The 20,145-nt window shown below is 33.7% G+C and overlaps 2 protein-coding genes across 3 annotated transcripts in view; both read right to left on the reverse strand.

The window, feature by feature from the left end:
- Window positions 1-18,360, reverse strand: part of LOC110462075 — a 36,518-nt gene extending 18,158 nt beyond the window's left edge. The window contains exon 1 of the mRNA XM_021515882.1: window positions 18,310-18,360. The gene's annotated coding sequence lies outside the window, so the exon portion shown is untranslated. The remainder of the gene's footprint in view (window positions 1-18,309) is intronic.
- On the reverse strand, window positions 10-18,406 carry LOC110462074. 2 transcript variants are annotated; one of them, XM_021515877.1, is made up of 5 exons: window positions 18,324-18,406; window positions 8,672-9,011; window positions 6,011-6,815; window positions 4,666-5,541; window positions 10-4,226 (listed from the first exon to the last, which is right to left on the reverse strand). In XM_021515877.1, exons 2-5 carry the CDS (start codon window positions 8,975-8,977, stop codon window positions 3,823-3,825), a joined length of 2,391 nt encoding a protein of 796 aa, XP_021371552.1. In that variant the 5' UTR covers window positions 8,978-9,011; window positions 18,324-18,406; the 3' UTR covers window positions 10-3,822. The 2 variants fall into 2 exon arrangements, with proteins under 2 accessions (XP_021371552.1, XP_021371551.1); XM_021515876.1 differs by lacking the exon at window positions 18,324-18,406 and adding an exon at window positions 14,197-14,315.
- Between the last annotated feature and the right edge of the window lie 1,739 nt (window positions 18,407-20,145).

The raw sequence follows: 20,145 nt of genomic DNA on the forward strand, positions 1-20,145 counted from the left end.
GGGGGGGGGGGGTCGTCTTCCTTGTCTTCTATCTACTTTCATTTATTTCAGGCGGTGTATACCTGGACACCCGTTCTCACATCATATAACCATGGCTGTTGCCATGAACATATTTCCGTGATACTAAATCCGTCAAATATATACTGTAGACGTTGGATAAACCAGGTCACCAATTAAACAAATGAACAATAAATTTCAAGTTTTAACCATAAGAACGAAAATATAGTGGTCCGAAGATATATACAGCATAGGGTGAAATTAATTTTACCCTAAGCAGAATACTCAGAACGGAACAAAATCGTCGCCTAATACTAGACGGTAGGATATAGCAGGTTTATTCTTAAATATGTATTTGTACTGTTGAGTTTAACAGGTACATTATAAGAAACAACTTTATCGTTCTTCATATCTACAAAAGTGTGTGGATAAATGCATTTATAAACACCACAACAACACAGTTAACAAGTATAAGAATAACTCGTTCAATTAGACATTCATGGGTGTACAAATATGTGACGAGCACACATTTCCTTACAAACGATACCAGTCCATAACGGATCAATGTATCTCAGCCAGTTTGTGTAAGATGGTTGTCGGGAAAAGGGAACTCAGCGTTATATACACGAGCATATAAACCCATTGAGGCAGATGAACAAGGTCCAAGTGAAAATATAAAGATAATATTACTCCTTCAGTATACGTAGCTATCAAAGGATTTTAACCAAATTTTGAAAAGAGCATCATTGCGCTTAAGGAACTCGGTGTTATAGCAATAGATGTTATGCACCCTGGGAGAAGAGGGGCGGGGCCTTATAGGGGAAATAAAGGTAAAACTTTTTTTTTAAAAACTTCCCGTACGGAAGGACGGACTAAAACCAAATATGATCAAGCGCATCCTTTGGACAGTGGGTATCATTGATTTATAAATTGAAGGTGTTGTCCCTTTGGGACAGGAGGGCGAAACCCAATAAACGATACAAAGAAATATGTATACGTTTATCTATAAAACTCTTCTCCTTCCCTACATATGAATGAGATTTTACTAACTTTGGTCTGAGCATTATTGGACAGAGGGAGACTCGGCAATGCAAAAAAAAAAACAGAGAATGCCCCCGCCCTCACCATATTCCCACATGACACATATTATTCTTGGTAAAGTCCCTTTCAACAAGGAATCCTTTGTTATCAATTATTTGAAAAATCTTCATCCCTAATGATTGGAGAGGCTTATAAATATTTACCTTTATTTTTCGCACTCTTTGCCCCCTCCCCCAACACCAATGGGAATTGACCTATTATTAATAAGGAGTCTTGCAAGGCAAAAGTAACCGTCAATTAAAATAAGATTATCCTCAGCACTTTATGAAATATGATTTCTACAGAAGTACTTCCTAAAAATCACATCTTGCGATACAGAATTACAATTTATGCTTTCGAAATTCGAGCGTTTGAAAATTAAAACTGCAGGAGTCGACATGGGAAATATGTCTTCGGCTGAAATCTTCATTTTGTTGCTTCAAATTATAGATAAGGGGAGAATACTTCGAAAAACAGTTCTGAAAGAAACCAAACTGGTACAATGATATAATATATTTTAAACAGGAGTTGAGCAAAGATGGTTACCAAGCCATGGCATGACATAACTTGCCCTTAGGGACAACAAAAGTGATTAAAATAAGTTTACAATTGTTGTAAAGTTCCAGCAACTTGTGAATAAACACTGCATCGTCTGTTTTATCCTGCTACCCATTCAGACTGCTAGGAGTCAATGAAACGTACGTTGCTGCTTCATATTACTCTACTAAAAGCCGAGACAAGTGTGATATTGCAACCAGTGCATTCTAGAATGGCCATTACCATATCGCAAGTTCTACAATTGTATACAATTCACCAGCTAGGTAAATCAGACGTGAATTTACATGTGTCTTTTCATTTCAATTTAATCAGGAATAACAACAAATTCAACCCACTATTTAAAAATAACAAAATCAATGCTAGCTGACCTGATCATTGTGATCATATTTGCTCTAACCAAAACAAATCTTTGGTAACATATGTACACATTACATAGTTCATATTACTTGGAATATTTTTGAAATTCATTATTATAAATACTAATACATCAATGTAAAAGACACAATAAAGATAAATACATAAAATACAAGTGTAAAATACAAATTTGACATGGCATTGTCAGCACCATTCCTTCATTTGGAATGGATTTTCAGGGATAAAGATAGTGTTAACATCTGGTTCTGAATAATTTTAGACTTTAAAATGGCTTTTGTACATCATGCTTTTTACTGAAGATCCATTCAAAAGGAATTATACCATGTCTGATTTCGGTGATTTGTGAAAGGATGCACTTTGCATTTTCCCTACATACATGCATCATATTTGCCCTTTTATTTGTCACAAACGCTGTCAAAATATAGTTAACAAAATAAAAAATACATACGAATCTGAAAACTATTAAAGGAAAGTGATGGTATTTGTGTAATGTGCATATGTCCCTGTTTGATACTGTTGGGTAACTGAGCAAACATTTTCATCTCAAGGGCGACAACTCAATGAAGGGAACGTAACTACACCATTTTAAACACAGAACATCATGGCCTCTTATTTTCAAACAGAAATGGGAGCAAGATTTGTTTCTTTTCTAACTATGTTTCGCATGAACATAATGTCGACGGATTTATTGATAAATTAGACCTGAGTGGAACAAATATATCATTTTATAGGAATAATTTGACTTTATTGAAAGAAATTAATTTAAATGCAACATGATACAGTGTCCTTAAGTTATGATGAATTCAGTATTTCTAAATTTTTATTATGTCGAAAGCTAAACTTCAATGTAACCTCAATGTTCTAAAACATATATATATACCAAAATCATTGCTGTACTCAAATAATTGTATGTCGAACCGTATTTAATCACCAAGTTGCATATAATTTTACCCACGTTCATGCGTTGTATATCATATGTATCCGTCTGTTGTGGAACAAATATTTCACCTACACTACAATAAACAGGAAAACTTTTGCCAAGTGAAGTATTTGCACATCAACAGTGAAATCCATAGTCACCCAGTGTAATCTCGTTCTTTTCTTATAATTATTGTATGTCGTGTAATAACAATCGCCGTTTTGATGAATTCGCCATATCTACAGATTGTTATCAAAAGCAAAAGTTGAACTATGGCAAAAACTGTTCGCTATTAAGTAGCTTCCTTACAAAAGACAACATTGTCCCCTTTAACACTTTGAAAACTGTAAAACCCCGAAGAGATATGTATTATGATGTTTAAGAATTTTGAAACAAAGGAATAGAAATAATTACGATAAAAAGTTATTTTAAAAACAATACAACGTTCCAAAGCAAAAATAGGAAAGACTAACTACCGTTTTACTCATTGTTATCGAGCTACGAGTATATTAACGCATGTAAACTATACATAGTACCAAGCATCGGTTAAATAAACATTGACACGTCATTTAGCTTAATGAGTTTACTGACTCAGGTTTCTCCTGCTGATCAAATAACGACGAAAATATTTTGAGCAACGAAAATGTTTTTGCAATTGATAGCCTAATATTTATGAAGGGAAGTTGTAAAGTAAATTATCTATCATAGGAATATAATTATTTTTACAAGTTGTCAATTCAATTTTTGTCAATGCCATTTAGGATGATTGAATCTAAACACGTGAGAAAAAAAGGAAAATATGATATACCAGATAAGCAACCTCCTGCGAAGCAAGATATTTTGCCCAACTCTTCTACTTATTCATAATCACAAAAGTTATATCTAACCTCACACTAATACGGGAAGCATTGGATTTCAATGCACGGATCAATTGAGTCTAACACAGCACCTATAGTGGTTACGAAGCATTCTCTGCCATTGACCAAACCTCCCACTGCTAACCCAACTACATGAGCCCTATGTGCTTTCCGTATGAAAACAGACGCTCCAGAATCCCCTGGTTCAAAAAAGGGCCTTCTCAAACTTTCAATATTGTATAAATTGAACAAGCAACATTCCGCATTTTTTTGCGGACAAAGAGAAGCTGAAAATGGTTCCTTTCGAAGTACAGCCCCGCTGAAATTAAACGCTCCTCTTGTAAACCCTGATGTTCTTCCAAATTTATACACATTATGTTCAGTGTCGTCCACATCCATGTCTAGTATCGGGGGACCCATCTCCATTTCTTCTGTGTAACCTGTTTAATTATAACAGTAACTGTATCAAATACATTTAAATATTGTAAGTATATCATAAGTATTTACTACGTGTAAAAATAATTAATCCTAAATATTAATCACTAAACATACTCGCAAGGAGAAATAACCCCTGCCCAATCCCGCTTCCCCACTCCTCGTTTACAACCATACCTCTGGTACCATACCTCTCGATGTGTGGTTAAATACATCTGGTTCACCACTCCTTTGTAGAGAAAACATGAAAATATCTCAGGACACAAACATTCCTAATTTGGTGATTTTATGAAAATAGGATAATTAGTACATCTTTGAAGTTTCAACTGTACGATTGATTCAGTGGTAATAATATCAAACATTGAATGGTGATCAACGATTATGATAAATATATTGCACGTCACTTGGAGTGTATTACATATACGCGTGCATAATTGGACTTACCATCTCTTATTGCGGCCTCAGTATGTTCCCATTCGACAGTGGGAAATTTCAATACCCGAGGTATGCGACATGTCATTCTCACATATGCACAGTCGACGCCTGTAAAATTGCCGTTGTAAATAACATTTCCAAATTTGGCATCAATGAGTCTACCACACGTTATGTTACTGCGTTCATCCATGTACGAAGGTTGAACAACATCAGTGGTAACGGTTGAATAGCGAATGTTTTGTCGGATGTGAGGGTCAGTAAGCTCCTGACCCGAAAGTAGGACATGGCCACAAGTAAGTAGTCCATACTGATCTGTTGTGCCAACCTCCTTCACAAAAACGCCTATAGAGCCCGCTTTAGATTCTCCTGAAACGCCTATGCTACATCCTAGACGGAGAGGATCATGGAATTCTCGTGCTGTACCGAAGTATACATGACCTTCCCTGACATCAACTGGAAAGTTGTCTAATTCCACGGGAAAATCTTGCTCTCCTAATGGAATGATGCCCTTACAAGAACAATAGATGACAATGCATGATGCTTTCTCTATGACGTCTCGATGACATATGACAGGACTTGTACTGATCGTGATGAGGTTTGAATGATTCTTCACCAGTTCCGGTGTGTGCTTTCTGACGATCTGGTTGAGGGTTCGCCGGAGGATTTCAAACATGATCCGATCATTTTCCGCTAGTTCGCGATCCATGTAAGTGTCTACTTGTTGCATCTCTTTTGTAGACTCTTTGTTCGTCTTCTGGTCTAAGACAATATCCATTTTCTCTTCATAGGACAGATAAATATGATCAAAGTTTTCTGCTCGCAATGCAACGACGTTCTTGCCAGATTTTTTATCAATACCATAGCTGGCAGCTGTCAGTTTGCAACCTTCAATTAAATACGGAGACCAAGTGTGATCACGGTGATAAAACATGTCATAATATTACAATACAAACATTTACGAGTCAAGATTACACACATATATACATGATAAGCATAATTGAAAAGATATTGCAATGGTGTTATTTCTCATAAACTCTTCCTTTTAGGGGTTATCTCCTTAGATGTGACCGGTTTTTTCAGTTCTGTACACTAATACACAAGGTTATAATACAAACAAGAATTATGAGATTGCTTTTTAATATCAAATGTTTTTAAATTTTACGCTTGAAGAATGTATTCATTTGAGTATTTGTAATATACTCCTCACAAATAACTTTAAATCGCCTAAAGAGCCCTAAGTTTGGCGAAAGCGCTAGCGAATTATAGTCTTCGTGGTTTGTTTTATATATATGTTTACCGTCACATGGAGATTTGAAACTCTTACCGCTATATATATATATATATTATCTCTCACCGGGGTTTCTTTTTGCGCTGTTTGGTATTTTTCGTGTTTTCCGAATTTCTTCTTCAATTTTATCAATAGCATGTTTGCACTTGTCCTGGCATTGCTTGCTTATTTTTTTCACGATGTCAGTTTTTCTCTTCATCAAAGTTTTGTACGTCGCCGTTGCAATGGGTTCTCGCCATGTTTCTGAGTTGATATCCTCTGGTATAAACAATGTGAACATAGCTGAAACTAATAGTACAATGTCATTCCACACGATATCAAAAATCCATACGAAAATCCTGATCAAAGTTAGTTCACCCACTGGATTTCGCGAAACGTCAAATTTTACATCTACGAATGCTCTCATGTCTAACTGCTTCAGCATGTTGATCCATATTTTTTCTCTTATAGAGTTACTGATATTCTGACAAATATCTTCTAAAATGGCATTGACAAGTTGTGATTTGTATCCATTCACCGCGAAGGCATTGCGTGACAGGTAAGGTGTGTAGGGAGAACCACAAAGCCGTACACTACAAGCAAAGCGTTTCAATATTTGTTCGTCTGTGTACTCGTCGAATGCCTCGATGACAAACTCGTTTATTTGTTCCTCATCTTCATATATTGATATGACTTTCCGAAGATCGGATGCATAGTCGTTCAAGTAATCACTTATTTTGGCAATTCGCTTTCGAACAGTTGCGGCGCCGAGACTAAATTCTTCCTTGCAAGCCTTTTTAATCGCACTGTGATGAGTTACGTGTACATTTTTTTTCATGCAGAAATCAAAGACAACAGGACACGGAAAGTCACATTTCAACCAGACTGTGTTCTGAAATTGTAGATGAAATGGAACATTATTTTCACTAGTGACAAAAATGGCATTAATAAATCAATTGTCTTCTTCAGTTCATGATTTTCTTTTTGAAAAGGATTCTCCCCACATGTTTATCTGTCTTCGTAGCTTTTGATAATATGAAACACGTTAAAGGTGCATTGGTTTTTAGTAGAACCAAACGTAATCACACTTATCATTACATTTTTATGTTGAACGAGTAAAGGCCCCTTTTCCTTAGCCTTTTGAATGCCGTGTAATATAAGTTTATCTGGATAATTAGGAACTTTAAAAAGAAAAAAGATCTCCCGTTACTTTTGTTCTAATACATCTAAATCAGTTATTAAAGTAATTAATTAAGAAGCTTAATTTAAAGGTATTCTGATCTTAGTGTGTTAAGCAAGACATGAGAAAAATATTTATCAATTATGAGGATCGGTAGGCTTAGCAAAACTGTAGAAATGCTGTTGTTTTCAACTTCAAGTAAAACATCTAAAAATGGCAAATGAAAGCTTAATCGCTACTTTCCAGAGTGAATTTCAAATTTGGATGTTAAGAATTAAACTCGGTGTGAAAATCATCTTTCTGATGATTAAGGAGCCAAACTATAAAACACTCATCCAAAAATCTCAAAACATAGTGGGATTTTTTAAAAAGAAGAAAAATCATCATCATTAATGCTTGCCATTTTCATATAAAGTTTTTCTACAGATATTTATGTAAAGCCTACCGATTCTCATAATTTATTAGATTTTACAAGAATTCTACATACCCTTTATATTAAATCACATGTAACGGGAGCTCTGTTCGTTTTTGAAAGCTCGTAATTATCTAAATGAACATATTTTAAACGGCATTGAAAAGGCTAAGGGGCATTTTCTCGTCGAAAAAGATGAAATGATAAGAGTGATAAAATATCGTTTATTTTTTCAATTATTAAAAGTTATGAAAAGTTTATGAAAACAGAATAACATATAAGAAAAAGATCGGTTGCTCCAAAAATTTGATAACCTCATATTGTCTGTACTTCATTGGCTGTTATACTAATTTTTAAGTAATTCGTATACAACAAAAGTAAGGATCCGGTATTATATTGGAACTAAACGTTGATAATTCTTCTTTAACCCTTATATATTAAAACAACATTGTTTTAGAGTAAAATCTTTTTTCAAACAATTTTTATTGCAGAAAAAAATTCCCAGATTTTGGACTTGTAAAAATCATTGTTCCAACATAAACAAAATTCAAAAAACGCAAAAACAAATTTACCCAAACTTGTCTTATTTGGGAGGTGGTGTTATTGTTTCGTTGTTTATAAATACAGGGGTCAGTCCCTATTCTATTCATCGTACGGTCTGAACTATATCCTAAATGTGTTATCAAATATATATAAAGTACCTAATCTCTTGTGATTACACCTAAGGAAAACAGTTTCTTTTTGAAGAGATCATACTAGAACAGTATGTATGAATCGTACATTCAATCACTATAGTATTTATCTCCTATATTACAGGTGTAAACAAGTTAAGAAATGGTATTTATACGATTAACGAATCACTTTATACATCGCCTAGGACGACTGTATGCAAGCCTTAGTTAATATGTATGTAATTTGCTGTTAAGAGGAGGGTAAGGTGACCTAATGGTACATATATATGCGCAAAAAGTCTACGTGTGTGATTGGCGCATGGAGAGTTAAAAGAAATAAGACTATGTTTTTTAAACTTTCCTGGGGTGTTAGAGCCTAGAGCCGTGTCGTGTTTTACTGATGTTACATAATAAGGGAAAAAAGCGATTAAACTTGAAATAAAGTTTGTATTTAAGTAAACAAAATTCTGTTTCTATCTAATTACCTTTGTTTCATCATGTATATACAGGCTAACATATGCAAGAACATCCTCGTCTGATTTCTGTCTTTTTTGTAGGTATTCGAGCGTTGAGTTCACATCAGTTGGATCATCGATAATTATTACATCGATATCAAAGTCTTTTAGCTCATCTTTGATTTTCTGTTGTATATCTGTTGCTTTGTGCAATGTCTTGACAATGGCGTCGATGGAAACATCTTTTGTTTCTGTCATGAAGTCAAGTATACGTTTGACTTCTGCATTAACTCCAACTTGATGTTTCAGCAAGCGTGGAGAAAATTCCATTGCCATCGTTGGTATGTCAATAAACCAATTCTAGCTAAACCTGAAAGTAGAAAAAGAAATATGGAGAGCCTTTCGGGACGCATGATTTTGCTCAAGATTCTTATATAGAACAAAATATACTCGCACGGATAATCAAAATACTGTGAAAGACAATACAGGTTTTCGTTGAATATTTACTTTTCAAGAAGCACATATTAATTTTAAAAATGAGACATCGACCAAAAAAGATTTAAATATGGGCCAGTCAAGATCTACCATTAAACACGATGATAAGATTTTTTGTTAACATGTGTGCCGCAAATGATTTAACACTGAAGAGTGTCTTGTTTTGTTTCACTTCTGAAGAGTTATCGTTAGAATTTGTCGCGCAGGCTTGGTTATGAAATATTCTATTACACGAAAAGGGTCAATTACGGCTCTCCAAACAGAAGGCGATATGGAAACAGAAAAACAGCACAAGTCACTAGTAAGCCTTATTTGTTATAATGCGTAAATTAATATATTGCGACTACTCATAACTTTTTATAGAGCTTTTAAACTTATGATATAGCCATTCAAGGTGTGCTAAAATGGGAGTGGTCTCTCAGTCTACATTTTTGTCTGTCTGAGGTCACATACCCACATACAGAAAGCCATCCTCGATATCCAGGGGTTACGCTCACTTTCGCTCTCTACACTCCTGGAATATGTCATAGCAAAATTGAAGGTACGAAGATAGCTGTTTGATTAGTCTCAGGTAGAAAAAAAAACTGACCAATCGCTAGGCTGATACCTGTCCTTTGAAGATTATAAAGGAGAGACGCCCGACTTCAAAGCCTGTCATTTTTTACCGTTACGTGACCTCGAGATTCTTATGATGTATGCCAAAGGATCAAACTAGTCTTCTTGTCTCATCAACAAGGTGGCGCATACTGAGCCTTCAGTTTTGCTATGACATGTTCCGGGGGTGCAGAGAGCGAAAGTATGCGTAACCCCTGGGTATCGAGGATGGGGGTGCAGAGAGCGCAAGTGAGCGTAACCCATGGATATCGAGGATGACAGAAAGCAGACAAAAGCAATATCATTGAATCATGTATAACACTGAAAAAATCGAGTTAAGGGGAAGTAAACCGGGGAAACAAAGAATTACAAATGATGTTGATATAATAGTTTGTTAAGGGGCTTGAGAACCTTAAGCTACTCAAACAATTTTCAGTATATAGTAGACGTAAATACCAGTTACATGTAGTTGTTACATTAAAGTAACATTAAAACATTTTCAATTCATAGAACTGTGATAAGATCCACAAGTTATAAGTTATAAACGTTCCTAACATTTGCAAATTTAGATATTGAGAAATTAGGTACATTTTAATAGCTGGAATCATGCTGAATCATTCAGAATGTATTCACCCATACTTTATTTAGAACATATAACGATAAAATTCATTATAATCCTTAAATCTATAATGAATATCTAATTGTGATTAGATGTTTATGTTAACCACTGTCATCAAAAGAAAACAATAATATTATAGATACAGCACATATGCCTTAATAACTATATATTTGTTTAATCATCCTTACATTTTTACTTTGATTTTGAATATGAAATGAAGATATTCATTTTGAACGTTAAGTATGCTTATAACAATTAACAATTAACTATTCATATTATTTACATGTAAGTAAACAACTCTTTAGAACTAAATCAGTGAATTATTTTATGTTTTTGGCTTGATAAAGATGTTTAATCAGCAAACATTTTTTATGATCAAATAATAAATATATTTATTAAATCGACAAAGTTAAACATGGTTTTCCAATCTTAGGGAAACGACCGAGAGTAATGCAGACAGGTTATAATTTTTAAACATAATGTGATTATAAATATATAAATTCATGTAAACTTAAATTAAAAATCAGCAAATGAGATGTTGAAAACATATATTATTGGTATTCATTTCATTCAACAATTCATATAATTTTGGTGTGCTAGTAATACCAAAGAATTTAATATGTTCCGTTCGGTGAATTTTGAGGGAAAACTTTTCCTCCAATTTTGTAACGAGTTCCAGTTTTGAGGATATTGTGTATTACGTAATGTTTATTATGTTGTGGTACTGATAGTTTATAATTCAGGTTTGCTATACTTTGTATTGATAGCGTATGTCACTAAAACCAACAATTTGATAGAAGTAGGTATAAGTTCCTGATACTGAAGTGTTACTAAGTATGCAGTACGAAATTGTAAATCATACACTGCTAAGGAAATAAATACTTACTGATAAATGTTAAGACATTAAAACAACAATTGAACCATATAACAATCTCTGGGGATTACGTATTGGTGTAATAATTACCCAAAAATCGTATACTACCAAAGGATCCTGTGCAATAATGATGACAAATGATGGTTACATGAGTCTGTCTGCAATTTAGCAAGCTTATATTATTAGTAATTACAACTATCTAGTACAAATCGTCTATCATCGTTTTATCTGATCACAATGATTCGTTTGTTTGTTTTGTTTTGTATTGTCTTACGGCTCATCGACAATTCGAGTTATTTTGGGCCACAAAACGATGTGAAAAATAGACATTCACAAACATGAATACCGAAAAACCAGAAACAAAAAGGTGAAAAATGTAAAAGATGTCAAAATATATCAAAAGCGAACCAATAGGTTGTAAAAAGTATCATATCTTATTAAAGAGATTCATTGAATGTAAATCATCATTTATTGATTGCACAGAAACTGTATCAAATAAACGTTTCATAGAAGGTACATAAATATGTCCCGTAATTGTTTGAAATCAGCGCTTTCAATTCCTAAATGCTTTACTCTAAATGGTTGATTACATACATGACAATAAAATGAGTCTTCCTTTCGTAAATGTAACTACATGTATGTGTTATGGTCTACTCTACCTATTGCACATGAACCTATATTAGGTTGAACTGAAAATAATTTAGTGTTGGTTTGAATTAAAGAGTTGGGTTTGAATTCATATATAAGTATATACATCTTTGACTCACTTGTTATTTTTACTGGTTTGTGATAATAAATATATAGATATTATCATGGTGAAGCAGTAAAACACCTTTCTACTAAGGCTCCCCAAGGTCCATTGACAATTTAACGTTTTGCCATCATATCTGATACTTAGATAAACAGCTATATATAATTTTCATATAATAACGGTGTGCTATCAATACCAATGAATTTGGTATATACGGTTCGGTGTATTGTGAGGGATGTATTATCCTATAATATATTGTGTATTACGTAATGTTTATTATGTTGTGGTACTGATAGTTTATAATTCAGGTTTGAGATACTTAGTATTGATAGCGTATGTCACTAAAACCAACAGTTTGTTAGAAGTAGGAACTAGTTCCTGATAATGAAGTGTTACTAAGTATGTAATTTGAAATAATAAATCACATATTGCAAAGGTAATACATATTTACTGATGAATGTTAAATCATTAAAACAACACTTGAACCATGTATCGATCTCTGTAAATTAAGTATTATTGTAATACAAAATCATTAATTGTATTCTACCAAAGGATCTTGTGCAATAACATTAACACAAGTTGGATACATGAATCTGTCTGCTGTTTAACAAGGTTATATTATTAGTAATTACTACTGTATGGTATAATCTTTTTTTACAAATACCACCTTATTTTACCAAAAGTGTTGTCTCATCAAAAATGACTGTCAGATTTCATTGGATATATTCATATAAATGTATAATTACCAAAACGGTTACCGTGGGAAGGGTCGAAAGTGAAAACCGTTACCGCTTCAATAAAGAAGCAAAGACTTGCCACAGGGTCTACACATATTGTAATGACTGCATTACGAAAACCTTATTGTGGTAGGTATGTTTTAAACTGCCGTAACTATAGACGCTACGTGTATTCTTCTGGACAGGTGGTGGGGAGTTGAATGAATCCTCCGTTGTTTCGAGTGAAATTTTGTTTATGTTATAAATAAGTTTTTAAAATCATTTTACGTGGTAAAAATGATGATCTTATCAACTCGAATTCAATTATGATCTTATGAAAATAGGCAGGTATCGGATTGATTCCATGATGTATTTTCATATGGTTGATACGAAGGAAGAGATATGTTGCTGGCTAATTTGATTTCGCGATGAGACCCGAAGGGTCATTGTTGTAATGTTAAACAGCACGTCTGCGACAAATAACAGACATTATGTGTCATAATATTTCTGGGTCAAGGAAAATAGTATCATTATGTAATATCGTTGAAATAAAATATTTTTTTCTTCACATTCTATATGTTAAAATATCAAAATGATGGTCCGGCATAATAATAACTTAGAATGCGGACACAAAAGGGATAGCATAACAAATATATGTTTAAATCATCACTGTGTAAACAGTTCATATTTTGACATGGGCAGACCTAAATGTCGTCATGCCACATTTCATTTTCTCTACAAATGATACATTTACGAGTTCAGGCGTCAATAAAAGACGTATCCATAACTGAAAAAAAGTAGTTTGTGAACGTTGTAAAAATGGCGCGGACGACCGAGGGCTATATGCCAACAAGTATCTACACGTTCCACTACTTCGACACAGACGTTCATGTACTGGTTTTCCCAGCAATGTTAATCGTGGGTTACGACTCATATGACTGACCTACTGACTGTTAGAATAATATGAAGATAGCGAAAGTGGGAAGAAAGTATACATGTACATATATGGCGTGGCCTTCAATCAAGTGGTCGAGTCATAGAGTTAAAAAAATAATTTTACCAAGTATTTTCATCTGCTTAAATTTCATTACATGTCAATGTATGCCTGTACTTTTCAAAAAATACTTCGTCCCATAAATATTTCCTTTCAAATATAAGACCGTCCCAGGATGATATAAGTTAGAAGAAGGGAAGAGTATTGTACATATACTGCGTGGCCTTCAATGAGTGGTCGAATCATAGAGTTAAGTAATTATTTTAAAAAACTCTTTTTTCTGCTTTTTATTAAGAACATGTCAGTCATTTCCCTCGCTTGTTGTCGACGCTATTATGAAAAGAGATTTCCTGTACGAGACAAGCGGTCAAACTGAAAATTTGCAATGGTTTAACAATATAGAGATGGTATCTTAATATTACTAGCAGTGAAGACAACACCTTAATTCAATACATTAAATATTGTGTGTAACGCTATGACTCTTTAATTCAACTTATGATCTTATATCGTACCTTGTTTTCTTTGAAGATCTGCGAACAAACCTGCATGACTACAATTTCCTCTAATACGATGTCAAATATATCGTATTAACACAATTATATTTAAATCCGAGCACTGTTTATAATAGTTTAGTTTCCAGATGATTAAAACAAACAACCTGTTGTTGCGTGGTTACGATGACACTGTTTATGATTCATTATCTGTATATGGTGTTGCTTTAAAAACAAATTATATAATTTGGCACAGCTTGTTACCGGCCAACGCACAATGCATTGCACTGTAGGCGAGGCACACACCACAAATACTAGCCTCGCCTGGCATTATACTAATAATGTAAACAAGGTACCAACTCCCCTAGTACAATAGCCCCCTTCAGGAAAGCATGCGATTTCGTCAAACCCGTTCATAATATTACGCCAAGCGAACTCTTGATTGACAGGAAAATATTTGTCTTCAATATGATGTATGATTTACCATAAAACATGCAGTATACCTTTCGATAAACCTAATTAATCATCTACAAATGGTTGCATTTCAGTTAGTCGGACACTTGTTGAAATGTGAATACCAACCAATATCTCACATAAGCAACACTTAAATATTTATGCATTATGGATTTGAATTCATATATTAGTGTATACATCTATGACTCACTTGTTATTATTACTGTTTTGTGATAATAATTATACAAATAGTATCATGGTGAAGCAGTCAAACACCTTTCTACTAAGGTTCCCCAATGTCCATTGACAATTTAACGTTTTGCCACTTTTTATAAATAAAATAATAATGATATAAATAAGTTTTTAAAATCATTTTACGTGGTAAGAATGATGATCTTAACAACTCGAATTCAGTTATGATCTTAAGAAAATGGGCAGGTATCGGATTGATTCCATAATGTTTTTTCATATAGTTGATACGAAGGTAGAGATATGTTACTGGCTAATTTGATTTCGCGATGGGACCCGAAGGTAAGGTAAGGTAAGTCCGTCACAAGGTAATATAAGTTAGAAGAAGGGAAGAGTATTGTACCGTGCCCATTCGTATCGGTTTCATCCCTGAAAAGAGATTTGTCCTAGTCCCTTATAAACATGTAGTGGGCAGTGGGTCTTAATGGAGGAGGAAACCGAAGTACCCGAAGAAACCTCATGTGGTGGGGCAGGTGACCCAATAGATTCCAGCGAATATTTGTTCATTTGGTTATATACTGCTGATGTGATTTGATCTGTTTTAACACTGAATTATATAATTTGTATAATCGTATTTCTTTGTTTCAAACTACGACAATAAATTGTCCGTATACATTTCCCTCTCTTGTTGTCGACGCTATAATTAATGGAGATTTCCTGTACGAGACAAATGGTCAAACTGAATATTTGCAATGGTTTAACAATATAGAGATAGTACATTGTATCTTGATATTACTAACGGTGAAGATCTGAGAAGAAACTTGCAAGAGTACAAATTCTTCTAATACGATGTCAAATCTTCCGTCCAAAACACAATTGATCATCTTTAAAGTCGGGCACTGTTTATAATAGTTTAGTATCCCGATGATTAAAACAAACAACCTGCCGTTACGTGGTTACGATGACGCTGATAACGACTCATTATCTGTATTACGTGTTCCTTTAAATACACGAAATATAGTGAGGTTATCTGCCCTACACATAAAGCCTTGCACGGATGGCCAGGCACAAACCACAGAAACTATTGACTCGCATTGTTAGTATAACTGTGTTGTGATACTAAATGTGAAACTATTATCGTGATGAAGGAGTCGAACACCTTGCTACTAAAGTCACTCTCATGTCCCTTAACATCTTTACGTTAAACTTAGTTTAACTTATTTATTTTTTAAACTTAGTATATCTGATGCTGAGATGATCAGCTATATCTGGTGTGCTATCAATACCAAGTAATTTGGTATATTCGGTTCTGTGTATTGTGAGGGATAAAATTAACCTGTTTTGTAACGTGTTCCAGTTTTGACGTTATTGTGTATTACGTAATGTTTATTATGTTGCTGTACTGATAGTTTATAAGTCAGGTGTGAGATAGTTAACATTGATAAGTATAAAGTATGTTCACAAAAATTAACAATTTGATAGAAGTATGTATTAGTTCCTGATACTGAAGTGTTACTAAGTATGTAATACAAATGATATTATAGTATACTGCTAAGGTAGTAGACATTCACTGATGAGTGTTAAGTCATTAAAACAATGCTTGAATCATGTTTCAATCTCTGTAAATAAAGTATTAGTGTAATACAAAATTACATTCGTATACTTTGCAATATTATTGACAAAAGATGGTAATATGAATCTTTCTTGCTGTTTAGCAAGGTTTTATTAGTAGTAATAACTACTGTATGGTATAATAGACTATTATCCTATTACCTGTTTAAAATTATTTTTAAACATGATTCAGACTTAAAATGTCGTCATGCAACATTGTTTTGTCTACAGATAATACATTTACGAGTTCAACTTGCAAATTTTTGAAACATATGATGCATAACAAGTATATACACGTTCCGACACAATCTACCCGTTCATGTACTGGCTTTTCCGAGAAATGTTTTTATGTGGGCGATGACTCGTGTGATTTACGGACTGTTAGAATCGTATGAAGAAAGAGAAAATGGGATAGAAAGGATACGTGGAAATATATTGCGTGGCCTTCAATAAAGTGTACGAATCACAGAGTTTAGTTATTATTTTGAAAAACACGTTTTCTGCTTTTTATTTAGAACATGTCAGTATATGTTTGTACTTTTCTAGAAACAATAAATTGTACGTATACATTTCCCTCTCTTGTTGTCGACGCTATTATCAATAGAGATTTTCTGTACGAGACAAAAGGTCAAACTTAATATTTGCAATGGTTTAACAATATAGAGATGGTTTCTTAATATTACTAGCGGTGAAGACAGCACCTTAATTCAGTACATTATGTATTGTGTTTAACGCTCTGACTCTTTAATTCAACTTATTATCTTATATCGTACATGTACAAGGTCAATCATAGTATTTTTAATAAAGTCACCATGAAACTATTGCAATACTTTTTAGTTTTCTGTGCATTTAATAGCTCTTTATTGATATCAATACCAAGAATGTATATTGTGTTCGAAGAATTATTCTTCACATTCTAATGCGTTCGGATTTGACGCTATTGTGTATTATATCACTTTTGATATGGTATGGTTCTAGCGGTTTATAATTTGGAGATATCCAGTATATATATAGTATATCTACACTTCAAATCAACAATTGGCTAGAAGTATGTATTAGTTCCTGATATTCAAGTGTGACTAAGTTTGTAATACAAAATAATAAATCGTATACTGCTAAGGTAGTATATTTACTGATGAATATCAAGTCATTAAAACAACACTTAAACCTTGTATCAGTATCTGTAAACTTAGTATTAGTGTATCATAACTGTTTATGTTTAAATATTAGAAATGGTGCGTACGACCGAGGGCTATATTCCTTCTGCTGCAGACAATAGAAGAAGTAAACTCCTAATATGGAAATACTTTGATTTATACAGATTCCAAAGATGAGGGACGAAAAAAATACTCATTTCCGAGATGGCATTAGTACGAAATCTTCAGAAAAGAAAAACAACAGTTTTCATGTAAAACGGCCTTAAAATTGAAAAAAAAAAATCTGTCCCGTGCTTGTAGTTGCGTTAATCACGTCAATGTTCAATTAAAGGAGAACATCATGCAACATGCTTACAAGTATGCTTACTTTTTCATTTACATTATTGAAAGATATTATGCATAACGAGTATCTACACATTTCATTATACAGATGTAGCCGTCACATATTCCCGTTGCATTGGCTTTCCCAGAAATGTTGTTTGTGGGCCATAACTCATACTATTTACTGACTGTAAGAATCGTATAAGGAAAGCGAAAGTTGGAAAAAAAAGTATACGAACGTATAAAATAATATTCAAGTACAAATCCAGTGGTCAGACTGGACATTTGCAATGGTATAAAATATACGAATAGTATGGAAACATGACTAGTAGTCCAAAACAACATGTACATTCGATAAATTATATATTGATTTTTTACGATATGTCTCTTTAATTCAACTTACGTTTTACATCGTACCTTGTTTTCTTGAAAGATCTGAGAAGAAAACTGCATGAGTACAAATTCTCCTAATATGATGTCAAATATCTCGTATTAACACAATCTTCTTTAAATCCCAGCACTGCTTAGAATAATTTAGTATCCCGATGATTAAAACTAACAACCTGTCGTTGCGTGGTTACGATGACACTGTTTATGAGTAATTATCTGTATAAGGTGTTGCTTTAAAAATAATTCAAATTATAATTTGGCTCAGCTCGTTACCGACCAACGCACAATGCCTTGCACGGTAGGCTAGGCAAACACCACAAATACTAGCCTCGCCTGGCAACATACCAATAAAGTAAACAATCTACTCGTTCATGTACAACATGTACTGGCTTTTCCCAGAAATGTTTTTTTTTGTGGGCGATGACTCATGTGATTTACGGATTGTAAGAATTTGAATGAAGAAAGAGAAAGTGGGATAGAAAGGATACGTGTACATATATGACGTGACCTTCAATAAAGTGGTCGATTCATATAGTTTAGTAATTATTTTGAAAAACACTTTTTCAGCTTTTTATTTAGAACATGTCAGTATATGTTTGCACTTTTCTAGAAACACTTCATTCTGTGAATATTTCCTTTCAAATATACGTTTTTCTCAAGGTTATATCAGTTAGAAAAAGGGGTGATTATAGTATCGTGTCCATAGGTACCGGCAATAGATATATCCTGGCCACTTATAAAACTCTAAAATGTCAGCGGAGATTTGTTCATTGGAATAGTTGCATCTGTGCAAATAACTTATGATGGTAAAAAAATACTACTATGATGATGTTATCAGTGTAAACATTGACTTAGATAAAATAGTATTCTTATTAAAAAATGACTGACGATGCAGAAAACACGTTCATTTGATCAATTAAATATTGTTTTTAACGATATGACTCTTTAATTCAACTAACGGTCCCAAATCATACCTTGTTTTCTTTTAAGATCTACGAAGAAAACCTGCATGTGTACAATCCTCTGTACAAACACAAGCATTGCTAAAGTCGGGCACTGTTTAGTATCCTGGTGATTATAACATACAAGCTGTCGGTGAGTGGCTACGATGACTTAGTTTAAGATTAAATTTCTGCATTACGTGTTGCTTTAAATAAACAAATTAGAATGAGGCACACCTAGGTACCGGCCAATACGTAACGCCTTGCACGGTAGGCTAGGTACATACCATTCAAAAGCGGTCTGCAGTTGAGGAAATTCGATAGCAGCACTCCAGCTAATTGCAACGCCAACAATAGTATTTTGGCTGATACCACTCCGATATCATTGCAATGCTCTTTAGTTTTCTATTTATAGCCCAGAGCCTATATACATAGCCTTGGATATAACAAGTTTAGCATGTTGTCGCATTTATTCTCTTACTATATATTTGTGATGGTATATTGTGATGCCTGATTATGGGTTTGATACAAATGTCTTATTTTCTTGTCTTAAAATGGATTTATAGGAAATTCGTTTTCCTGTTTGTGGTCCGTACCAGTGACGTCAAATGCGTCCTTTGACCCTTGCAGCGGTCTAGCTTTGTAGAGAATTTTGCTGTCACAAAAGTGTTCTTGGTAACAATAAAAAAAATATCATTAAGACTTTAAAATGCTTATTGTTTGACTTGTATATCATATATAGACACAAAAAGGTATTGTACGAAAGGTAGGGTGATCACGTATTTCGTTCTAAAAATACGCGTATATAAGTGCATTCGATGACTAAAATTAACCATAAACGCACGATTTTTGCCGTATCGGGTATGTTGATCAACGCTTATTCAATTATTGTTAATGATGTCTTTGCA

The sequence above is a fragment of the Mizuhopecten yessoensis genome, unplaced genomic scaffold (genome assembly GCF_002113885.1).
Source record: "Mizuhopecten yessoensis strain PY_sf001 unplaced genomic scaffold, ASM211388v2 scaffold10745, whole genome shotgun sequence".
Lineage (NCBI taxonomy): Eukaryota > Metazoa > Mollusca > Bivalvia > Pectinida > Pectinidae > Mizuhopecten > Mizuhopecten yessoensis.

Bases quoted from the DNA above. Each gene is read 5' to 3' on its own strand.
- LOC110462074 (XM_021515877.1), bottom strand. From the start codon at position 8,977: ATGGCAATGGAATTTTCTCCACGCTTGCTGAAACATCAAGTTGGAGTT. The intron at 6,816-8,671 runs GTAATTAGATAG...CTACAATTTCAG, and splicing joins ATATACATGATGAAACAAAG to AACACAGTCTGGTTGAAATG. The intron at 5,542-6,010 runs GTGAGAGATAAT...ATTTAATTGAAG, and splicing joins CAGCGCAAAAAGAAACCCCG to GTTGCAAACTGACAGCTGCC.